The following is a 23,029-nucleotide window of genomic DNA, read 5'->3' as shown; positions in this document are numbered from 1 at the left end:
CTACAAACATCTCTTCCTTCACTCAGAGCTGCTAGTTTTTTGCGCTGCACGTTTCTTACGTTCCGATTTTAGGACGCTGCTATATTAAGCCTACAAGCTGACAGAATACTGATGGATATTGATTACAAGCCCCTACTCTGACGAAAACCAGAGATTTTCCTGTCCCATCCCAGTTATGTGATCCAGCAAGCACTTTAATAGGGAAATACACCCCATAATTTGTATTTGTTTGAAATTTTGATGCTGTATTGACAAAAACAAAGGAGTGACATAAAACAAATGCTATAACCATCATTTAATGTATATTTTAGTTTTTTGTATCACACAAGAATCTGTACCTCAACAGCTGTGCTATGGCTCACCGATTTTAAGAAACTGGATAGTTAGAGCAGAACCAAGTTGTACATGAAAGTTAAAAACACATTTTTCTGTTTTTTTGTCTCTAATTCCCATTCCTTATCACAAACCATATACTTCATGTTCTAAACAGACCTTTACTGAATTCTGGTTAATTGCTTTAATTTGCATTCCTTGATGTTTGTTTAGAATTTTTCCCCAAACCTGCTTCACGGGGAAATCCATAAATGAAGGCCTGATGCCATCCAGGTCACCCTTCATGACCCCGAGCACCAAGTCGGACATCAGCCCTGGTCATGCAGAAAAGCAGAAGGGTCATAGCTTATCAAATTACCCAGAGTACTGACAGCAGAGACCTGATTTCGTTTTTGAAAGCTACAAAACAGTCAGTCACCTTAGTCAAAAACTTTCAGAGCTGTACATGTTGTATCAATGGAGCTATGAATGTTGCAAATTGGACAGAACAATTATTTGGCAAAATCTATGAAATTAATTAAAATTTCCAAGGGCTGTAGCTTAAAAACTAGTAGATACCGACCTAATATTTGGGATTTCTCCATGTTTAGTAAAGGAGTGCCTGAATATTTTTTTTTCAGAGCAATCCGTGAGGGTGACCCGGGAATTTTTTTCTCAAACTGGGCGATTTGATATGAATGACTGATTACGATTAGACTGCATATCCAAGTTTTTCCTAGTTGCAATTGCACTGTTTAGACAGCAGATGGTGCAATGACTTTGCCTGTCTCACCAGCAACCAACTGATACAACTGGCACATTTAACACCATAGAAGATAGTGGTAAGATTATTGGTTTATGTTTAGGCCTGACTACAAGCATCACAAATGTTCATGAACAGTGAAGAAAAGGCCTATTTGTGAAGAACTTAAATTTTAAATAAAAGGAATATTGAGTCACTATTTTGTACCAACCTTTAAAAAGTTTGTAAATCGTTGCTGTTGGTTATTAAAAAACTGAACAAAAGTATATATATATTTCGTATTACTTTCACAAAAGGAATATTTAACTTAAGAATGTGAATAATATCCATTTTTTCTTTTTCCCAAAAAAATCGTGGGAACCGAATCATGAGTTGGGTGAATCGTTACATGCCTACAGGGACCCCATGCAGACACAAGGGGAGAGTGCAAAGGGCACAGACATGCGGGGTCTGCAATCAGACCCCCAACCTGGAGGCAATGGTGGCACAATCCACTTAGGCCACCATACTGCCTGAAATCAAAGACAATCTCTAACACACTCTGAAGTAGCTTACAAGTGCATAAACTATAGCAGTCAATATGTACAAAATCAACAACAAAATTTTTAAATTATGAACTACTTTTCTGCACATAATTCAGTCTATTACAAAAAGAAAAAATAAGTTACAACAAGTGTAACAGAACCAAGGTAGCACTGAAAATATTCAAAAGTTTTATTTTCAAAACATTTTCATTCGTCAAAGCAGGATGATTTCAGCCACAATGTGGAGGGGAGACCGATGGAAATGCAGGCAAACGATGGAAATGTACTCACTGAAATTACTGTAACAATTCAGGAATCATTCTTCAATTAAAACATCCATACCAAACTTACAAAAAAAAAAAACCTTAACATTCATATTCAATGCCCAAAATATCTGATGATGCTTAAAAACAAATGACGTTGAATGCGAGTTAAATTAGAAAAGGATTCCACTGTACACATAGCTGTGAGGAGGGTGGAACAGATGGAGCACTCGATACTTAAAAACGAAGGGCAGTAAGGCGGGAAACGGTCAGCGTGTCCAGGAAGCGTCCAACGAGGAAGAGCTGCTCCTTCGGGCACGAGCACTGGAGCCGAGAACCGTGAGTGGCGTGTGCCTGAATCACCTCCCACCTGTGACAGAGAACGGCGTCAGGAGACAAACCCAACCCACGCAGACCTTAGTGTACTTTGTAAATATGTCAGATTTATGTGAAGTCTATAATTTGACATCAAAAGTATAGACATTGCGAAATGCAGTTTGGAACACTTGCAGAAACATTATAAAAGTACATAGTGAGCAATGGTGGCAGTTTGTTTTGAACCCAGATATCTGATCACCAAAGTCTTGGCTACATGAAGATGACTAAATGGTGTAGTTGCAACATTCAGTTGGATAAATAAGAAAAACCGAACTCATGTCACTATTTCTGGCTCCTTTCATTGAATATGTAGCAACCCCCATGTGTATGCATGAACCATTCACACCAGGCCACATCCCCCCCCCTACTTTTTATGGTGCTGATGGGGATGTATCTGGATCGTGTTTCACTGTTGCATTGTTAATCAAATTACCATGCAAATGCTATTTGAATACGCGGAAATGAGGCTATTTAGAATGTGAATAGCGATCTACAGGTGAGGGCAGCACTACACAACCCAAATGCAGGTAAAACAAAGGTGACATGGTTTACTTTCTTGCTGATTTAACCTAATTTTAAAACTTTAATACCTCCGACAACTGACATTTCGAAAAGAAGAGAGATTACGGATTTAGTCAGCGTTTTTTTTCATGTTTCTACAATAAGATTTAAACGAGGCCTGAACTGAAATACAGGAGAAAGATACGCGGCATCGCTGGCGATTCCAGAGGGTTATGGTGAAGAGCCACCGCCATATGCAAAAGTGAAAGTTTACATTCTCTGAATATGCAGCATGATTTACAATATGAGAGATGAGTTATTATACACAGCATGCAGCATACAGTATGCAGCATACAGTATGCAGCATACAGTATGGATATTTAACAGGTACAGATATTGCACATTACAAGATGAGACATTTATCCAATATACTTTCTACTGCAGTATTGTCTCATCTCGTCTTATTGCACTACTTCACTGTCACGGCGATATTTTGCGCACAAGTTGTTCACTCTCTTGCACTTAAAGTCTCAAGTGATGCGAGACAAAATGGCAAACAGAACAAACACAGCTCACATACTCAATGTTCATGAGCAGCTCCACTAAGGAGATCTACAGCCTAAAGAGGCCTATTTCAGAAGAAACTTCTGCAGGGCTCCTCAGTGGGAAGGATGTCAGAGGAAAATTAACAATTACCGTGTTGACTAGCCTAAGGTGTGTGTGATTTGGCCTAACAAAGTACTCTGTATCAAATGAGTGCCATCCCAAGAAAATCCATAAACATTTAACTTACCCCTGAATCCACGGCCGCCTCCACCTCCTCTTCCTCCCCTGAATCCTCCACCTCCTCTTCCAAAGCCGCCGCCTCCTCGACCCCCACCAAAGCCTCCACCCCTGCCGCCCCGGAAGCCACCTGTACGAAAAGCAGCAGCAGTCGGGTGAAGACCCAAGTAATTCTGAGACAAATACAGGCGACTGGCGGAATCACCTAGAAAACCAGTTTGTCTCACCAAGATTCCTTGCGTTATAGAACTCCTTAGAGACATTTGAGAGATACTTTGAGGTTTCAAGATGACTTGAATCGATGTTTGATACTCTTACAATGAAGGACACCATTACCTCCACTACACCTACAGTGTCTATAAAAAGTGTACACACCCCTGTTAAAATGCCAGATTTTTGCAATGTAAAAAAATGAAGCCATGTTAAATCATTTCAAAACATTTCCCACCTTTAATGTTATCTATAACTCAATTATCCACTGTATACCTACAGAAGGGGTGGGCAATACGGCCAAAACGTCATGATATTTTGACAAACCACGCTTATCAGGGATACTACAAATGTACTACAAATGGGACAATGCTTTTTTTCTTGATATGACTGATGCACAATATGGGGTGCAGGATTCCATACCAACAATACAGGAAAAAAAATAAAATTACACCCAAGTACGACTGAAGAGGACATGCGTGCCTTTATTTCTTCAAATAATGTTGTACACAGAATACCCTACCAGTCAAAAGCTTTTGCACACCACAGGATTTTACCACTTTTCAATTTATTTTATAAACTGCAGATTTTTTTAATTTTGTTAAACATTGGAGGTTGAGTGAACAACTATTAATGTAAATTTAAGTAAAATAAAACAAAGTTTCCTTTATAATATGGAAAGAGTTGGCAACAGTGCATGTCTGACATCCTATTAACTGGTAGTGTAGTGATGACTTAGTCAAATTCTAGGCTGTCCTTTAACTTTAAATGCACTAGTTAACTGTTTCACCCGATGAAACAGAGCAGTATTTAATGCCCCTTGCAGAAAGCATGCCTCAAACTAGCTCTGCTGTTATAACTGCTAGAGGTTACTTTGGTGAATCAAAGATATGACATTTTCTTGCTAATAAAAGTATTCAAAATGTGAACATACTGTAAATTCATTGGTTATCAAAGAATATTGAGTGTATTCTAGCAAATGTTAAGTAACATGCAAATATAGCAAGTGTGTGCAAAAAAATTCTGGTGGGTAGTGTACAAAGTAATAAACCTTAAATAAAACTTTTAAATTTATATAACAATAATTAGAATCAAAAAGTAAACCTGTCACACTCTAAAAGGCTAGAAAGAGATGCTGCTTTCATTTAAAACCACAGCATGTAGTCTGAAGTAGTGAAATAGATACAGAGGGCACGGCTCACTGCTGTACTAATGAGGTAAAATTGGTTATGTTTTGCCATAATAACTTAAAGACTTTTCCTTATCACAAACGTTGTACGGACCACAGGATATGTATCACGAGACCGCAATACAGAATCACATTTTTCTACCATGATACATTATACTGCCAAAAGTATTGGGACACCCCTCCAAATCTTTGAATTCAGGCATTCCAATCACTTCCATAGTCACAGGTGTATACAATCAGGCACCTAGACATGCAGACTGCTTCTGCAAACATTTGTGAAACAATGGGTCGCTCTCAGGAGCTCAGTGAATTCAAGCTTGGTACCGTGATAGGATGCCACCTGTACAGTAAGTGTATTAGTGAAATTTCCTCACTACTAAAAATCCCATGGTCAATGAAGTGGTAGGCCATGTAAAATCACAGAGTGGGGACAACGCATGGTGAGGCGCATAGTGTGCAGAAGTTGCCAACTGTCTGCAGAGTCAATAGCTACAGACCTCCAAACTTCATGTGGCCTTCAGATTAGCTCAAGAACAGTGCGTAGAGAACTTCATGGAATGGGTTTCCATGGCTGAGCAGCTGCATCCAAGCCTTACATCACCAAGTGTGAAGTTTGGTGGAAGGGGGATCATGGTGTAGGGCTGCCCTTAGTTCCAGTGAAATGAACTTTTAATGCTGTAGCATTGAAAGCCATTTTGGATAATTTTATTCCCAAACTTTGTGGGAGCAGTTTGGGGACAGCCCCTTCCTGTTCCAACATGACTGCATACCAGTGCACAAAGCAAGGTCCATAAGGACATGGATGAGTGAGTCTGGTGTGGAGGAAATTGACTGTCCTGCACAGAGCCCTAACCTCAACCCAACAGAACACCATTGGGATGAATTAGAGCAGAGACTGAAAGCCAGACCTTCTCGTACAACATCAGTACCAGACCTCACAAATGCTCTCCTGGAAGAATGGTCAAGAATTCCTATAAACACACTCCTAAACCTTTCCAGAAGAGTTGAAGCTGTGATAGCCACAAAGGTTGGGCCAGCTCCATATTAAAGCATATGTATTAATAATGGGATGTCATTAAAATTCATGCGTCTGTAACGGCAGGTGTCCCAATACTTGGCACTATAGTGTATAGTGAATTTTGATATATTTTCCCATCTCAAATAGACAATTTTAACCGGTCAACGATAAATTACCATACTGCCCACCATTAACCTACAGAACAATAAACTCATTCTTCCCCCAGAGATCCATTCTAGCAGGTTAATCTGGAAAAATCACCACAGGTAACATAAATACATGTGGCTTCTGAACCAGTAAGGAGCTACTGCACTTCCAGCAGTAACTGGCCAAGATCATGAGTTAAATGCTGTTACATATGGAACCCAACAAATCCCCGAGCACACGCTTGAGGGGTGCTCCGTGACCTTCATAGATTACTGCTTATCGAATTGTGGGTGTAAGTAAACGCCCACATAGTACCGAAAAGCCAGTACCAGGGCAAATTTTTGCACTCGTCATCTAAAGCCCTAGTGATTATTGTGCACGCGCACATAACGTTATGACATCATTTTAAAGATAAAAACCTATCAGACAGTTCTCACAGACAGAGAACCACAGAAAACACACACAGGGGGTTCAGCATCTTCTTCTGCAGTTTCCCTTACATCACTGTGACGGCAGGCCCCCTTACCTCCACGGCCACCGCCCCGTCCTCCTCCTCTCCCACCACCCCTACCACCCCTGGCAGGTCCCTTCTCTCCGGGTGGCCGGGGCAGGAATCGCTGGAGGGGCAGGAGCTTCATTGGGTCGATGTAAAACTGGGGGGTAGGGGTGGGGGGGGGTGGGGGGGGGGGGGTGGGGGAAGATAAATTAGAACCACCAAGCTACTATCCACACTAAATATCCTTTTGCTCTTTTTTTAATGATATTGTTGAGCATTTTCTGCTCACTAAATTACCCCAGCCTTACTAGAACTGAAACAGTAACCTTTAGGACATTACCTTCTGTAGTTTCTTAAAGGAAGAGGCCTTCATGTTTTCCGAAAGCTTAACTGAAAAATACTGTCATCTGGTTAAGGTTTCTGACAGAAAAAGCCACATGACTGCACACACATCACGCTGATTACTATATCAGTTTTCCAGTGTTCATCTTCCTAATTCTTATCCTAGTCAGGGTCACAAGAGGGGCCTGGAGCCTATCCCAGGCAGCACAAGGCACAAGGTCGGGGTAGACCCTGCATGGGAGGCCTGCCCATTACAAAACAGAGGGTGCTTTCACATTGAAGTTCCAGAACCTGGGCTGTCTTGACCTGGAACTTCTGTAGCATCTGTCCACTTTCATGTGTAAGGGACCTTTATTCTAAATAAGCATGGGAGATGATTTGTAGGTTAAACTTCACACATAATTTCGTACGAAACTACACCACCATTCCAAGTCAACAGAGGGTGACCAAGTCCTTTCGTTGGTTATTGGGGGGATTGATCATGATCAAAATGGGACACAGCATTTTATTCATACGACCCTTGACATGTGTTTGATTCCTTATTAAATCTGGCTAGCAGAGTGATCTTTGATTCACCATAATATAAAAAGATGAAATGTTATTCTACTAATAAGCACCGGCAAAATTCACTGCTATTTTGATGTATTGGAAATGAAAATCAAAAAAGATCTTGCCCCGTATTTCCGTATTTAAGTTAAGTTTAAGTTAAACCTGGCACCAGGGCTTGGGATCAACCAAACAGTAAGGGATCGCTGTAAGCGCCTCCCCAATAGTTTGTGTTTGAACAAAAAGTACCTAGTCAGGAGTAGGGACTAAAAAATGGTTCTGGAAGCTCCAGGTACCACATAAAAGTTCCGGTTCCTGAAAAAAGCACAGACGCTCCACTACTTAAAGAACTTTCAACTTGTGAACTTTCAGACATACGAACGAAGAGGACTACACATCCAAATTGTGTTCCTGTTTCCTGTCCGCAACGTCAATTTCTTTTCTGCGTGCCAATTTTGCCTAGTACAAATTCTGGCCACTACTCCTGCTGCACAGCAGCGTAGCGTGCGTACTCCCAGCATCCTAGTTCTTCGTACTTGTGTATAACCTTAAAAAGATGTTGAATAACGACTTACGACCATTCCAAGTTACGAACCTCATTCGTAAGTATAGGAGCGTCTGTACCTGCAGTGTGAAAGCTCCCAAATATACAATTTAGGGATAACACTGCCATGTTACATTCAGGAATAACATTGCCACAGTACAAAGGTTTGAACGTTAAACTTATAAAAGGATACAAAATCGCGGAGTTGGCCAAAGATTTCGTCCACTTTTCCGATCTGCTCCTTGTTTTCTAGGTAGACGGGAGCGTTGAAGTAGGGCACCTTGTTCTCCTCCGTGACGCACTTGCACACAATCTCATCTTCACACGGGTGCATGAACTCCCCCAGCTCTATGACCCCCATCCCCCAGAAAAAGTTATAAGAAGCAAATCTTCAAGACAGGGTGATGATAAAAAAAAAAAAACATGCATTGTTTTATCATCTGTATTATTCACAATTTGAAACTATTTCATGGTATTTTACTACAATTAAATGTCCTGACACTAATATCAGCTAGGGCAGCATATTTTTCTCATTTTACCTTATGTTACAAGAACAGTTGTCACGTTTTTTAATAAAAGTAATATAAATGGATATTTTTTTAAAAAAGCATATAACCTTGACAATGAAGTGAACTTGTTCTTAATGTACTGCGGTGTGATTAAAACATCAATTTTATTCAAAATAAACTGTAGTTTTACCATTAATACTACTGGATAATTTAGTACAGAAATTCAGGTTAAACCAAATTCTTAGATATACTCCTAAAAGTTCCTTCTCTCCAACTTCGCTGTTTCTATTCAGTGCCCCAGTACCATTAGATGGGGTTCAGCTTCTGTTCAGTCTTACCTACTACATATTCTGGGGGACCGTAGTCTTGGTATTTGTTGAAACCGCCACGGCCGCCCCCTCGAAATCCGCCTCCTCCACCCCGGCCTCCGAAGCCTCCCCGTCCACCTCCCCTGTTAAACCCCCCACCTCGACCTCCTCTGAACGACATTTTCCCACGGAGCTAAGTGGGGGAGAAAGAACAGCGGGTAAGTATATGCACTGGACTCCTCGATCTACAATGACAGCATGAATTCCACAAAGATTAATACAACACACGTGCAAAATATTTGGTCAAGGATACACCTCCACCCATTTCTACACCATAAATACACAGTGATGGGAAAAAACACAAAAACATACATATGGCAGTATAGCTCTACTGGACAATATGCAGTTTGAGTAAAGCTAATAACTTACAAAATAAATCACTTTACAAACAGTCTCTTCTCCAAGTTTAAGGCTGGACTACTGCAAAACATATTCCATAAAACACCAAAGACTAGTTTCTTACCTCTCAGAGATGTTTGTTCCTAACAAAAGTTAATCCTGCAACAAAAGCACACTACTTCCATCCACACGTGGATCTCAGCACTGTGAATTAGACGTCCCACTGAATTACCGTAAGTTCACCATGTCGTAGAAAGTACCTGCAACAACGAGAACAGTATATCGTTATTACATCGGATTAGTAACTGCTTTCTTCGGCAAAATGTTTGAAAATAATACAAAATGTTTTTCGACAAAATTGAATTTTATATAAAATGTGTAACGTATGAGCTATATGAAATAATGCATTTTCGTACTTCGCTTTATTAAAATATTACGGCTTTTACGTCATTAGCTTGTGTTTCCGTTTTGGGAAACCGGAATTCATCTGATGTGTGACTGTAAAACACTTCCGGCTGAAGCTATATGTCATGTGACATTTATTCCGAACTCTTCTGCGGAACTAGGGTGTGTGTATTGTGATAACTTGTTAAACCTAAAACATAAATATAAGGGTTTGTATAATTTCGTACGTCGAAATTTGAGTAAGCAATATGACTGTATTCGTTTTAATGATCGTTTGAGTGACAATAGATTGTATGGTTAACAAGAAGTACCGTGAGCTTAATAGTTATAACACTGGCTCTCAATATTAAAACATTTCTGGTGGCTCTGTTAGATTATCACATGTATAGTTTTTTTCTTTCTTTTTGCAGGGTTCTGTTCTTCCGAGAATAGCAATGTCAGCACATTTGAATATGGGTGATGTAAGTATGTTATGTTAGTAGTTGGCTGGTATATTATTATGGTGTTGTTCTGTAATGAATAAGGTTAAAGAATTCATAATTGTCATATGGTTAGCAACAGATTCACTGTGATGTGTAATTTTGTATAACATGACTGCGTCGTAAAATATAGAAGTGAATTTTCCATTATCATTTTAATAAATGTTCCGCAGTGTTATATCGGTGTAATGGACCGATTTCCGTAGTTATTTTGTTATAATTGTAGTTATTTTTTACTTATTGCAGGATTTGAAAAGATATCTTTACAAACAGCTGCCAAGGTTGGTTAACTTTCATATTTATAATCACTTGCCAGCAAGCACCAAGCCAACAAACTTTTATTACATTTTATTGTTTTTACATAATAATGATAATGATAACAATTCTAATAGTAATAATAATAATAATAATAAAAAACAAATGCAGTTGATGTTGTAAGCAGGAGAAACTAGGCAGTACATTTTGTCATTCTTGTTATGTGTCCCTTCTCCAACCTCCAGTGTAGAGGGCCTGCATGCGATTGTGGTGACTGACAGAGATGGAGTTCCAGTAATTAAAGGTGAAATGACAGTATTTTTTTGGGTGGGCCTGACATTAGTTTCCATTACCACTGAGCCATCTGAGAGGAGGAAGTTTAAAATACAAAGCACTGTTTCCCTGTTTCTAGTTGCCAATGACAGCGCCCCAGACTATGCACTCAGGCCTGGCTTTCTTTCTACCTTTGCTTTGGCAACAGACCAGGGCAGCAAGCTGGGACTCTCCAAAAACAAAAGCATTATATGTTACTACAACATGTACCAGGTGAGCCAGTGCATGCATCACACACGTCATAAAGCCTCGTTCAGTGGCCACTTAGGACTCTCAAAACCACACACATCTAAAGGTGAAGCCTTTAGTCAGCTCGACACATATCCAGTTTACCATCCTCCTTTGCTTTGTCTGAGTAATTTTCTTAACGTACATGACTTCCCCTCATCTTGTATGGTTAATATCCCACTTGGTATCTATCCATTGTGTTTTTCAGATGACAGTAATGTAAGATTGTGTTGTATTAAAACATATTTCACTGAAATGTTTAAATTCTCACAAAACAAATATACAGTTAACTACTGAAATTAAGTCAATATTTGAGTTCATGAGGAATACGACATATCAATGGTACATGATCAGTGGGTTTTGGAGTAGTGGAGAAATATTCATATTGTCAGAGGAGTCAATGTGCTTATGGAAGAGACCAGAAGAAGCTGACAGACTCGAGTTTCTCATAGTGAAGATCCTGGCAGCTCAGTCATGGTGTGGGATTGAGTCTCTTACAGATGAAGCCACATACTGATATATACAAGGGCACTCGACATAATCCTGTGTTCTGGTCCTCATAGCAGGTCAGTCCTCCAAGACAATATTTCTCAACCCAGTCCTTGGGGACCCCCAGACAGTCCATGTTTTTGCTCTGACCCAGCTCCTTGCCATACAGTACATGTTTTTGCTCCCTCCCAGCTCCTTGCCAGACAGTCCATGTTTTTGCTCCCTCCCAGCTCCTTGCCAGACAGTCCATGTTTTTGCTCCCTCCCAGCTCCTTGCCAGACAGTCCATGTTTTTGCTCCCTCCCAGCTCCTTGCCAGACAGTCCATGTTTTTGCTCCCTCCCAGGTCCTTGCCAGACAGTACATGGTTTTGCTCCCTCCCAGCTCCCTGCCAGACAGTCCATGTTTTTGCTCCCTCCCAGGGGCTGGGAGGGAGAAAAAATGTGGCCTGTCTGTGGGTTTGTGAGGACCAGTTTGAGAAACACTTTTACAGTACTAAATAATATATTTTTTCAGTACTGCACCTTACAAACTAATGCGGTTTTGATTCCATTAATACCTCTTGGTGACCATTTACAATTTCTAAACTAAGGTCTAAATTTTAAGTGCAACCACTGAAAAGGGGAAAATCAATTTTCTGTACTGAAAATAGTAGTAAGCATAGTAGTAATTACATTGTAGAGCATATTTTTATTATATTATTGGTAAACACAGAGCTCTTGGTCAAGCAGTGGATAAAAGACAAAGATTGATGTCTTTGCTGTGATTTCTGGCGTTGGCCAGACGGGGGCGGTGTGTGGCTCTGCATGTTAGGATACTCATCCCGTGATCAGAAGGCTGCCGCTTCAAATCCCAGAGTCGGCAGAGTGATTTTCTCATTGGACACCTGAGTGAGGCCCTTAACCCCAATTGGCTGACCCTGCTGTCACAGTTGTGCATTGTTTTGGATAAAAGCATAAATACTAAATAAATGAACTAAGACGATATCTCATTTTTAACTTCCCGGTCAGATTGTGCAGTTCAACCGGTTACCTCTGGTGATCAGCTTTATTGCAAGCAGTAGTGCCAATACAGGTAAGAACGGCTTTTTTATAAATATATATAATATATATATATATATTTTAACACTCGCTAGATCATGTGCACTAGTATCGCTGCAGCCTACCCCTGTGTGAATCAGATGTGATTTGAGGCAGTCTGTTCCTGCGCCTGGTATTAGTCTGGTGTCTTGTGACTAGGCCTGATTATCAGCCTGGAGAAGGAGCTGGTTCCGCTGCTTGATGAGCTGCGGCAGGTGGTGGAGGTGTCCTAGGCGAGGAGCACGACGCATGGGGCGACACAGAAACGTCGCAAGGCTCGCACCCACGTGTCTGTGCAGAGAGCTTGCGTGTGTTTGTGCAATCAACTCCTTGACAGTTCCTCTACACACACATCAACTGGAAGACTGGGGTCAAGAGTTACTTTTGTAGAAAGTACAAATTTTTTAAAAATGTTCAATGATCTTTTTTTTGTGTTGTGAAGAATACTTAATATATACACATTTCCTTGTTAGTGTTTCCTTTTAAACCATTTATACGTCCATCCCTATAAATGCTAACAACAAATATCTTCGTCCCGGATAAGCACTGTTCAAACTTCAAATGTAAACTAATGTAATATAGCACCTTCTTTTCTGTTGCTTGGATATTTTAAATACCAATAAAATGGTTTGACAAGACTGCATACAATCATGGTCTCATGGCTTTAGATGAACCAGGATATGTTAGTTTTATTTATGAGCTCTCTCTGAGTAAAGTCACCCTTTGTTTGCCAATATTTACTGTAGTAGTGTGCCGAGTTCTCCAGTAGAACATAAATATTTGCAGTTTTGTTTTATGGGTGATTGCTGTTCTTTTGATATTTAATATTGACCCACCTAGATCAACTACCTGCATGTTAGTTTAGTAATATTGCATGTGTAGAAGAAGACTGTACCATGCCTCTGTTTCAGTGGTACTGACTGGATTTCAGAGGCTTGCGAAAGGAACCTTGACGGTTTCATTCGTATTAATACTTTTCATTTGTAAATTACAGGTCAATTCTGTAACTCTTACAAGAAACTTTTGAATGAATTAATGTAATAATAACAATAATAGCAAATAACACACAACTCAAAAGCAACATTGCTACATCTTTATTGAGAACTTATAGTTTAAATATTCCATGTTACTGATGGAAAAAGTATGTCAACCCTTATATTCTGTGACTGCTAAAGCCTCTTGTGATGGCTACAGCCTTGACCAAATGCTTTCTGTAGCTGTTTCAGATCTGTGCAGTGCTCAGGAGGTACAGTACCAGTCAATATTTTGGACACACCTACCCACAGAAAGATTTATTTGCAGTATTGTCTTTATAATGTTTCTAAGATGTAGACATGAAGACCAAAAATGGAATTATGCAAGGACCAAAAAAGTATTCAACAAAAAAAATGCTGCATGGAGAGAGCTCTGTGGGTGGAGACTCAGAAGGTTGCTGGTTCAAATCCCTGGTTCTGTAGAGTGATCCCTTCATTAGGCCCTTAAGCAAGGCCCTTAATCCCAGCTACTCCAGGGACTGGCTAACACTACTGTCTCCTACACCACTTTCCTGAGGTGGCCTCCTGGGAAGCTTTTCCAGAAGTCCTAAAGGAGGTCCCATATATGCTGAGCCCTCATTGGCCCCTTTTCTTCACTCTTCGGTCAAACTCCTTCAAAACCATTTCTGGTGTGTTTAGGTCAGGTGGCCAGCTGGTGGAGTGACGCTAGATAGCTTGGTGTGTCCAAACTTTTGACTGACACGGTATTTTGGCCAGTCCTGCATACAGAACTGTCACGCCACAGCATCTCAATGGGATCGAGGTCAGGACTCTGACTTGGTCATTCTAAAATAGGAAACTCCTGTGGCAGTTGATTTGATGAAAATACATTTTAACAATGATAATTTTCAATATTTATGAATATAGTACCTTAACAACAACACGGCATTCTTATATTACACGTGGTGATGTTTAACTGTAAATGTTCTCTCTAAAAGGAAGCATATAGCAGAAGCTAAGTTCAAACACCCATGATAACAAAGTGTGGTCCACAGATGCTTAAAACAGTTTCACAACCTGGTCCTTCAGGGATCCCCTGTCAGTCCATGTTACTCCCTCCCAGCTCCTCGGACTCTCTGGGGGTGTCTCCGAGGACCAGGTTGAGAAAGACAGTGATAAAATGATGTCAGCCTGGCACAGTCTACTTGATAAACATCACATGGGCTAAAGTAAAGGCCTGTATTTAACACTGCCACAAGAGTTAACATGAAAATATAACCAGATGTCAGAAGTATGTAAATGGGAAAGATTACACTCACAGATGCTCCTCGACTTACGATGGGTTTAAGTTCCGAAGAACTTTTCCTAAGTTGACAGTATAGTAAAGTCAGGTTAGGTCAGGTTGGGGAGCATGAGCTTTTGCAGCGTGTTGCCGTAATCCCCACACAGCGAAACTCCTTGGAATCCCAGCTGGCAATGCCCCAGGCAGACACACAGTCCAGTCCCACCCTCCGTAAATGGCCATCCATCTGACGCAGCCAGGTGTTACGTGGGCGTCCCCTCGGCCTGGTCCAGCCGCATGGCTCCTCAGCAATGAGGATCCTGCGAGCCGGATCACCCTCAGGGAAACGTGCCACATGGCCGTAATGCCTTAACTGACGCTCCCTCACAATGCAGGTAATCTGCCTCATTCAGGACTCCTCTAGCAACCACTCTTAACACAAAGTCAAACCAGCAGTATCCAAGGATTCTCCGAAGAGAGACAGTACTGAAGGAGTCCAGTCTTGGTCACAGCTCACAGGAGTACGTCCATGTCTCACAGCCATACAGCAAGAAGAGCACCAGCACTCTAAAGACTTGGACCTTCATCCTCTTGCAATGATATCAGGAGTGCCACACAGTTAAGGATGACCGTAGAAAGGACCTTACCCTGAACTGAAAGCAGTATTATCCCCCTGTAGTTGCCTCAATCCAGGCGATCACCATTCCCTGACAGACAGGGACTGAAAGTCCTGTTTCAGTCAGTTGGGATGACGCCTGACTCCCAAATGGGCTACAGTAAGCTGAATATGATATTATAAATAAGTTACTGTACAATACGTTGTTTAGCACTGTATGACGTGTTTACACTCGCAATCGCTACAGAGACTGGAAGTGTGGCTGCGTAGATGCTGCCATTGGCCGGCATCTGTAGAAATTATCGTACGGCATATCGCTAGCCTGGGAAGAGACCAAAATGCGAAGTGTGGTCTGATGACTACTGAGTGTGGATCAGTATCGCACCATCGTAAAGTCAAACCGTCGTGAAGCGAGAAGCATCTGTATATAAAATATGTAATATAAAAAATAAATTAATAATAATAAAAATAAAATAAAAAAAAACTGAAAAAAATGGTGAGGACAAGATTTTGCAATCCTGATTTTTTTTAGAGGGAAAATAGCTAGGCTTTCATTTCAAAGTCCAACCACCTCACAGAGAAATTCACAGAACAATTGAACTTGCTGCCTGCCCATTCTGACCATTGCAGACTTCCGTAAACCACTTTAGTGCAAATAAAATGGCATGAATACCATATTTAACAGGAACTACGTTTACCTAAGGCTTTCACTTAATGAATAATTGCTACCAGGATTCACTCCGGATGCTGTCTTCTCTGTCATCGACCTTTTTTTATCTGTGACTGGAAGAAAGACACAAGGGGATTGTTACTAATTTAAGATTAATTAGTACTTCAACAGCAGTGCAATGAGACAAGCAAAGCAGACCATTTCACAGACCACACAGCGATTTCAGTGGGAATTGTAAATCTTAATAAAACAGTTAAAAAAGAAAAAGAATTGCCTTCTATTTGTGCCCTTGAGAGGTAAGGTGGGCTATCCCACATTTTTGACCCCTACTCCGTTTTTGTTGAATATTTTCAATTGGATAAGTTGTTATTATCTAAGTCATACCTCTGGGCTACCTATGATATATATCAAGGGACCTGAATGTGACGCTAGACTCAGCAAATCATCATAAACTGTACGTGCTGCTGGAATTTTAATCAAGTTCATACAGGTTTTAGATCCACTTGGCGGTAGTGATCATAAGAGGGTTAAATTTGAGGTTAATAAGGAAGTATTACTAGAACTGCATTTTATCATCTACGGAACATAGCCAAGCTTCGTAAGATGCTCTCACTTAATGATGCAGAAAAACTAATACATGCCTTCGTAAGTTCCAGACTGGATTACTGTAATGCCCTCCTATCGGGTTGCCCGTCTGGATCCTTGCATAAACTTCAGATGGTACAGAATGCTGCAGCCAGAGTTCTAACAAACACTAAAAAATTTGATCATATTACACCGGTCTTATCCTCTCTTCATTGGCTGCCAGTTAAGTCTCGAATTGACTATAAAATACTGCTATTAACTTATAAAGCACTAAATGGCCTTGCACCAGAATACCTTAGTGAACTGCTGACCACATACAACCCTCCACGCTTGCTTCGCTCTCAAGCCATGGGATATCTGTTAGTGCCTAGGGTAGAAAGAGCTACGGCAGGCTGCAGAGCTTTCTCCTACAAAGCTCCTCTGCTGTGGAATGGTCTTCCACCGGATGTGCGGGTTTCAGGTTCACTCTCAATATTCAAGTCCAGACTAAAAACACACCTGTTTAGTTTAGCGTATAGGGACACTAGTTCTAGCCCTAGCTAACTCTTCACTCCCAGTCAGACCTGTAGTGTGAGGTGTAGAGCTGGGTGGGGATCGGTGCCATTGGCTTTGGATGAACTGGATTGTCAGTGCTGTCACTCTAGCTTTGCAATCTCTTGTGGAACTGGAGTGCTGACATTTCAGGGACTCCCCATGCCGGCATTCCCACTTGCCTCTCCCTCCTACTGATGCTGCCATAGCCATATCTGCCGGAGCTTGCAGATTGCACTTCATATTGTACTCACCTAGCTTTTAGCACTGCCAATAGCCTCCTCTACTATGCCTAATTGTACATTTTATTTCTCCTACTCCTCCTGGGGGTGATGCCTGGAGACCTCAATCTATCAAGATATCCAGCACACCCGACCACCACCAGTGACGTCCCTGCATCCAGCTCGCCGTTCTGATCTTCCATGTATGACCCGCTGCCTTACCTCTGGTTGCCTGGCAATTGGAAGAAGACTCGGCTTCGGCATTGGCTTATCTTCCTTGCTCTCCTCTCTCTATTTGACTATCCCTGCCGGCCCCTGGAGGATGGGCTTCCCCTTTGAGTCTGGTCCCTCTCAAGGTTTCTTCCTTCTAGGGAGTTTTTCCTTGCCACTGTCGCCTATGGCTTACTCACTGGGGGCTTTGGGTGAGGATACTGTAAAGCGCTTTGAGACAATGTAATGTTGTGATAATGCGCTATATAAAAATAAATTTGTTGTTGTTGTTGTTGTTAATTTTAGTGTCTGAAGAGCAAAGTCCAAAGAAAAAAATCAGTGTGACACTGAAACTAGTAACTGTAAACTGGATGGAGTTAAAGAGCAAAACTGTTGAAGAGGCCTGGGGATTTTTAATAACACATTATTGCAAGAGCAAGAGGACTTCATACCTGTTTCCAGCAAGAATAAATCTAGGAAACTGCAACCAAGGTTTATTACTGAAATTAAGAATAAAATCAGAAGGAAAAGGGCTCTGTTCCACACATGGGAAGTAATTAATGATGTAAGAATAAAGGAGGAATATCTAAGTCTACAGGTTGAGTTAAAAAAAAGATACCAACGCTTGAGTTTAAGACAAGGGAGGAGATGTTATGATTATACAATTCCTTGGTAAGACCCCACATAGAATATTGTGTGCAGGTTTGGTCACCTTGCCTTAAAAAGGATATTGCTGTCTTAGACCGGGTTTACTTGTAGGGCTACAAGTATGATTCCTGGTCTTAGAGGAATATCTTATGAGCAGAGGTTAGCTGAGCTTAATCTGTTCAGTCTTGAGCAAAGGAGACTAAGGGGAGACATGATCCAGGTGTATAAGATTCTAACAGGTCTGGATGCTGTTCAACGAAATAGATACTTCAATATTAGTTGAAATACAAAAACGCCTGGCCATATGTAGAAATTAGCGGAGGAACATTTTAAACTGGATTTGAGGAAGCACTTCTTTACACAGTGTGTAGTTACAGTACGGGATAGTCTTCCTGTTAGTGAAGTACAAGCTTTAATCACAGTTGCTTCCTTTAAATCAGAGGTAGATAAGATTTCAACAATTTTAATCAACTGAATTCTCCCCAAATGAGCTTGATGGACCAAATGACCTCCTCTAAGCAAGCAGGACTTGGCTTGCAGAGTAGGAGTCCCAAGAAGCTCTAATCATACCAATATAATCACACAAGACATGCTGTGCTGAACACAACGGGTGACAGCAGGACATTCCAGGGAGCACAGCTGGACACGCCTGTTTGAGCAGCAAGCAGCTGATTGGTCAGTTTTTCTGCTACTCACTAGTTTCCACCGCAGTATCTTTATCCATTCATCCGCCTCCACTCCAGTCTTAGCGCAAAGGTAGAATGTTCTCTCAGGAAACACCAGGCTGGATTAGCAAGACAGAGTGGAAGTTACATGGGAAAAATTGCCTCGGTAATAAGCCACCAATTAAATAATGGTGATCTATGGCCCTACTACCCTGATGGCATACATACGCCTCTCTGACGTACACACGTTATGTTACACGCAATACTCAACTCGTATGCTAATTGGCAAGATGTCTATGAGAGGTCACATGTGCTAGGCAGTGGAAATGCATCTTGGTAAGATTGCAAATAGGTTGTATTTGCTGCAGATCAATACTGCCCTCACACAGATGACTTGTCAGTCAGCAAACGAGTGGAGTATTACATCCTGTAGATGTCTGTCGTGTACCACCGGCAAATACGGACCAGAGGTAAGTGTGCTATGTGGATAGGAATGAGTACAAGAAAAAAATACATTGCCTGGCCAAAAACAAACCACTTAAGTACTTTGTTGGACTGTCTTTAGCTTTGGTTATGGTGCACATTTGACAATTCATTGTTTCCACAGGGTTACGCAACATCAAGGTTTTTTTTTCCCATCCAGATTTGCATTCATTTTTCGTTGAGATCTTGTATTGATGATACAGTAGATGAGTTGAACTACTCCATAAAGTCTTCTCCGGCGTCTCAAAGACTTTCAATGGGGTTAAGGCCAAGACTCTGTGGTGGCCAATTCAGATGTGAAAATGATTCCTTATGCTCCCTCAACATTCTTTTACAGTTTGAGCCTGATGAATCTTGTCATCATCGTCCTGGAATATGCTCATCCCATTAGGAAAGAAAAAAATCCATTGATGGGATAAACAGGCCATTCAGTAGATTTAGGTACTCAGCTGATTTGACTTTATTGCCGCATAACGTTGCTACACTCTAATAATGATCCAATAATTGGCTCTTAAGTATTTTCTGATTTAAATTCAAATGGTGACTTTTGCTGATAACAAATCTGCACACCCAGTGGACTGCTCCTCTGATAACTTTCCAGGCATTCAGCATGAAGGGGAACATCTTCAAAACAAGTAAATTCAGGTTTTGATCTGAGTGGAGATGTCAGCATTTTCCTTCGACTCTCACCCTATTTGCAGTTCCTCTTTTCTGCAGTGAAGTGCACTGCAGCTTTGTTCAACTTCACTTTGGTCTATTTATTGTTTTTTTTTTTTTTTGCAAGACAGGAAGTGAAACATTTGGAGGGACACGTTTTGACATTCTGGAACATTCAGCATTGTTGTAAAGGACACGGTTGGGAAGAAACCTGTCCAGGTAACATTCATGTCACGTATAATAAATATTTTTAATATTATATAATCCAATATATTCCTAAATACCATTACTATTAGTGTATTCTTGTAATCATCAATAAAATCTTTGCTGCTGGCTTTTTCTCCTAGTCTATTTCACAGAAGAGTGAAGAGTTTTGTTTTTTATTTTTATTGTTATAACTCTTTTTACCTCCATGTTTCAGGTGGACGACAAAAAAGGGCAATGCAAGGGGAGCATTTAGCATGTCTAAATTCATTCAGTTAGTGTTAGCACACCAATACATTTGAATTGTGCTCTCTTGTAAGTCACAGGTTACAATTCCTCTCATATGGACTCCCTCTCTCCCACCTAATAATCAGAGTTGACTGACTTAGAGAATCACAAACAAAATAAGAAATAAAAAACTGGAAGGAAGAAAAACCAGGAAGTGATTGATATTTTCATTCTGAGCGATTTCACTGGTTTAAATTCGTCTTTAATATTGTGGTACTTTATGGCAATAGTTTACATGACATTGGGAATTATATGTCCTAAACATAGTTAAAAAAAGTTCATACAACAAGAAATGTTCTCTAGATAGTAAAAAAGCAAAAATCGAAATATGTCGAAATAAGTAACTTGGGCACACATTAGAGGACATATACATACAGCCAGCAAAGAACTCAGCTGGATATCCTTAGTGTAAAAGGAGAGGAGGAAGACTCACCAAAAGCAGTTTACTCTTTCCTGAGAGTAATCAAACTGGACTGCTGAACATGCCGTCAGGTCCAGGGTACGGATCGGCTCATCAAACTGCATGTGGCAGAGACAGGGTTAAATTTAAGCTGGGTATGGAGCATTTATTTATCAAACTATTTAGCAGATGCTTTTATGAGAGAGCCAGGTCAGTCTTTGGTGTAGCTGTGATTAAAGGCCTTGGTGAAGGGCTTAAATGTGACACCAGACTGCCTTGGGAGGTGAACCTGTGTCCTTCTGATTAAAGCACAGCATCCTAACCAACTTAACCAAATACCCCCGGCATAGAAATATTCCAGTTGCAGTGGATCGTCTTCCAAAGAGGAGTGGATCTGATAGTCACTGGGTGGACGGCCCATTATGCATAACCAGTCGGGCATTTACAAATTAAAACAAAACTTTGCCGACTCACCATTTTGTCTTTGAAATATTTGAGCTCATTTCGATTTAAGGTGAACCACCTGGTTTTCCAGTTCTGAAAAAACAACAATTAACGAAAATTCAATAATGAGATACAACGCCATGGTATGTTCCTAATACAAATGTGAAAATACACACTATATGCACTGTGTAATAACAAATAATACTTAAGACAAATCTACTATATACGAATCTTATGAATCTTTCAAAAGCTTTGCAACTGCATTCCGAATTCAGCTCTATTCTCTTTTCAAATGGTATCCTGTCCCTATGTGCCTGATCGTCTTATTTAAATATGACACCAGCTATTAAATTCAAGAAATTTAAAGTAATAGAAGTCCTGGATGACACTTGTACTGATCTCTGATAAGACACAGGTGTTTGTAATCACTCTGACATACAGAATGATGCAAAGTCAGTGACCTGTGAACTGCCTGATTTTCCATGCGGCAAATCATGGATTTGCAGCCCAGTGTTTAAAGCACACAGACACGGCCATAAGGTTCACATACTGCTCGAGTAACCAATTGAACAGTGCAATGAAATCTCACAAACCAAACATCCAATCAGCAGCACTTCTGTGAGCAATCATACGGTGTTAATGAGGCAAATGGGTAGACCGATTAACACCAACAGGGAAATCCAAAAACAATAGGTGAGTACGGCAGGGGCCACACTGTGTGTCTATAAAATAAGTCCACACTTTGCTCTGGGGGCAAAATTGGACCCCACCTGACACTAAGTAGGTGTATCCAATAATGGGATCACTGAGCATATACTCTCAGAAATGAAGCTTAATACAGATGCCTTCTATAGTAAATGGTATAGATATTTCTTTCTATATTTATGGTAATTATGTTGATCTGTGAAGGCATCAGGTGAAAATTATCGATTTCTCCCGGCAAAGCAGATTTTTGTTTCCTATTGGAAAATCTACTGTACTCAAACTCTTTTTCGCTGGTCAAATTTGGGATAAAGAGCTTAAATGTCATTAAGTTACAGAACAATTTAGCATTGAATATATATTTCTCAATTATGGGTACAGCTTCACCAAAAGCCATACTGTAGCAGCAAAAAAAAATAATAATAAAAAAACGCAAACACTCAGAGAGAAATTCAGCTTTTCCACAGCTTAAACTTATACAGGGTTCACCTCTTAAAACAAAATAAAAGGTGAAAAAGTTAAATTTGCAGACAAAACTAATCCCTTACATAAGAAAGCCTTACGTAGAGTTACTATACATTCCACTTTCCCTAAATAGGTCCTCTTTTTGGGTCCCTGTCCAGGCATCTGGGCAGTTTTTCAAAAATCAGCAGTTTGTCTGGGTTTAATGCTGCAACCCGTATGATCCAGTGTTGCAAGTTACAGTGGAGTATCAAGTGAAAGAAAAGGCACCAATTTTCAATATACGACAGTCACTCATTACCGTCACACAGCGTTTCCAAGGGTCATACACACATTTACTTTACAAATTAAGCAATATGCACAACCCTATGCATTAAGCTGCTCTAGAGTGATGTCAACTTAAAGGAAGTTTCCGGAAGTTGACGTCATTTAAACATTCTATGTCTGTGACATTTTGTGAGTGAGAGCCTCCTCATTTTCATCTCACTA

The 23,029-nt window shown here is 40.5% G+C and overlaps 3 protein-coding genes and 1 long non-coding RNA gene across 8 annotated transcripts in view; 2 read left to right on the top strand and 2 right to left on the bottom strand.

The window, feature by feature from the left end:
- LOC125723207 (uncharacterized) overlaps nucleotides 1–17,887 on the top strand; it is a 136,432-nt gene extending 118,545 nt beyond the window's left edge. Inside the window, exon 2 of the long non-coding RNA XR_007386815.1 lies at nucleotides 17,734–17,887. This is a non-coding gene — a long non-coding RNA (uncharacterized LOC125723207). The remainder of the gene's footprint in view (nucleotides 1–17,733) is intronic.
- LOC125723185 (H/ACA ribonucleoprotein complex subunit 1-like) lies at nucleotides 1,776–9,664 on the bottom strand. Its single transcript, XM_048999600.1, has 8 exons — nucleotides 9,649–9,664; nucleotides 9,357–9,492; nucleotides 8,864–9,026; nucleotides 8,210–8,364; nucleotides 6,925–6,984; nucleotides 6,615–6,741; nucleotides 3,535–3,654; nucleotides 1,776–2,232 (listed from the first exon to the last, which is right to left on the bottom strand). The coding sequence occupies exons 3-8, from the start codon at nucleotides 9,012–9,014 to the stop codon at nucleotides 2,222–2,224; spliced, it is 624 nt and encodes a 207-aa protein (XP_048855557.1). The 5' UTR covers nucleotides 9,015–9,026; nucleotides 9,357–9,492; nucleotides 9,649–9,664; the 3' UTR covers nucleotides 1,776–2,221.
- LOC125723189 (ragulator complex protein LAMTOR3-like) lies at nucleotides 9,731–13,136 on the top strand. Of its 4 annotated transcripts, none has more exons than XM_048999611.1 (7): nucleotides 9,731–9,799; nucleotides 10,048–10,098; nucleotides 10,363–10,397; nucleotides 10,617–10,675; nucleotides 10,853–10,917; nucleotides 12,430–12,493; nucleotides 12,658–13,136. In XM_048999611.1, the coding sequence occupies exons 1-7, from the start codon at nucleotides 9,758–9,760 to the stop codon at nucleotides 12,729–12,731; spliced, it is 390 nt and encodes a 129-aa protein (XP_048855568.1). In that variant the 5' UTR covers nucleotides 9,731–9,757; the 3' UTR covers nucleotides 12,732–13,136. The 4 variants fall into 4 exon arrangements, with proteins under 4 accessions (XP_048855568.1, XP_048855565.1, XP_048855566.1 ...); XM_048999608.1 differs by having other exon boundaries at nucleotides 10,784–10,917; XM_048999609.1 differs by having other exon boundaries at nucleotides 9,748–9,846; nucleotides 10,784–10,917.
- Nucleotides 13,578–23,029, bottom strand: part of LOC125723174 (dual adapter for phosphotyrosine and 3-phosphotyrosine and 3-phosphoinositide-like) — a 20,756-nt gene continuing 11,304 nt past the window's right edge. Inside the window, exons 7-10 of one of the 2 annotated variants that reach the window (XM_048999582.1) lie at nucleotides 21,407–21,469; nucleotides 20,966–21,051; nucleotides 18,932–19,019; nucleotides 13,578–16,153 (exon numbers count right to left, since the gene is read on the bottom strand). In XM_048999582.1, coding sequence (XP_048855539.1) covers nucleotides 16,130–16,153; nucleotides 18,932–19,019; nucleotides 20,966–21,051; nucleotides 21,407–21,469 — 261 coding nt within the window. In that variant the 3' untranslated portion in view covers nucleotides 13,578–16,129. Of the gene's footprint in view, nucleotides 16,154–17,888; nucleotides 19,020–20,965; nucleotides 21,052–21,406; nucleotides 21,470–23,029 lie in introns of those variants that run through there. The other variant, XM_048999581.1, reaches the window with a different exon arrangement.

The sequence above is a fragment of the Brienomyrus brachyistius genome, unplaced genomic scaffold, assembly GCF_023856365.1.
Source record: "Brienomyrus brachyistius isolate T26 unplaced genomic scaffold, BBRACH_0.4 scaffold46, whole genome shotgun sequence".
In the NCBI taxonomy this organism is placed as follows: Eukaryota; Metazoa; Chordata; class Actinopteri; order Osteoglossiformes; family Mormyridae; genus Brienomyrus; species Brienomyrus brachyistius.
This window is presented reverse-complemented; position numbering and strand designations above follow the sequence as displayed.

Excerpts from the sequence above, each read along its gene's own strand:
- LOC125723185 (XM_048999600.1), bottom strand. The coding sequence starts at position 9,014 with ATGTCGTTCAGAGGAGGTCGAGGTGGGGGGTTTAACAGGGGAGGTGGA. Across the intron at positions 6,985-8,209 it reads TTGGCCAACTCCGCGATTTT|TATTTTTCAGTTAAGCTTTC; the intron begins GTATCCTTTTAT and ends ACCAGATGACAG. Across the intron at positions 3,655-6,614 it reads ACGGGGCGGTGGCCGTGGAG|GTGGCTTCCGGGGCGGCAGG; the intron begins GTAAGGGGGCCT and ends CTTTTCGTACAG.
- LOC125723189 (XM_048999608.1), top strand. The coding sequence starts at position 9,758 with ATGTCATGTGACATTTATTCCGAACTCTTCTGCGGAACTAGG. Across the intron at positions 10,099-10,362 it reads CACATTTGAATATGGGTGAT|GATTTGAAAAGATATCTTTA; the intron begins GTAAGTATGTTA and ends TACTTATTGCAG. Across the intron at positions 10,676-10,783 it reads TGGAGTTCCAGTAATTAAAG|TTGCCAATGACAGCGCCCCA; the intron begins GTGAAATGACAG and ends CCCTGTTTCTAG.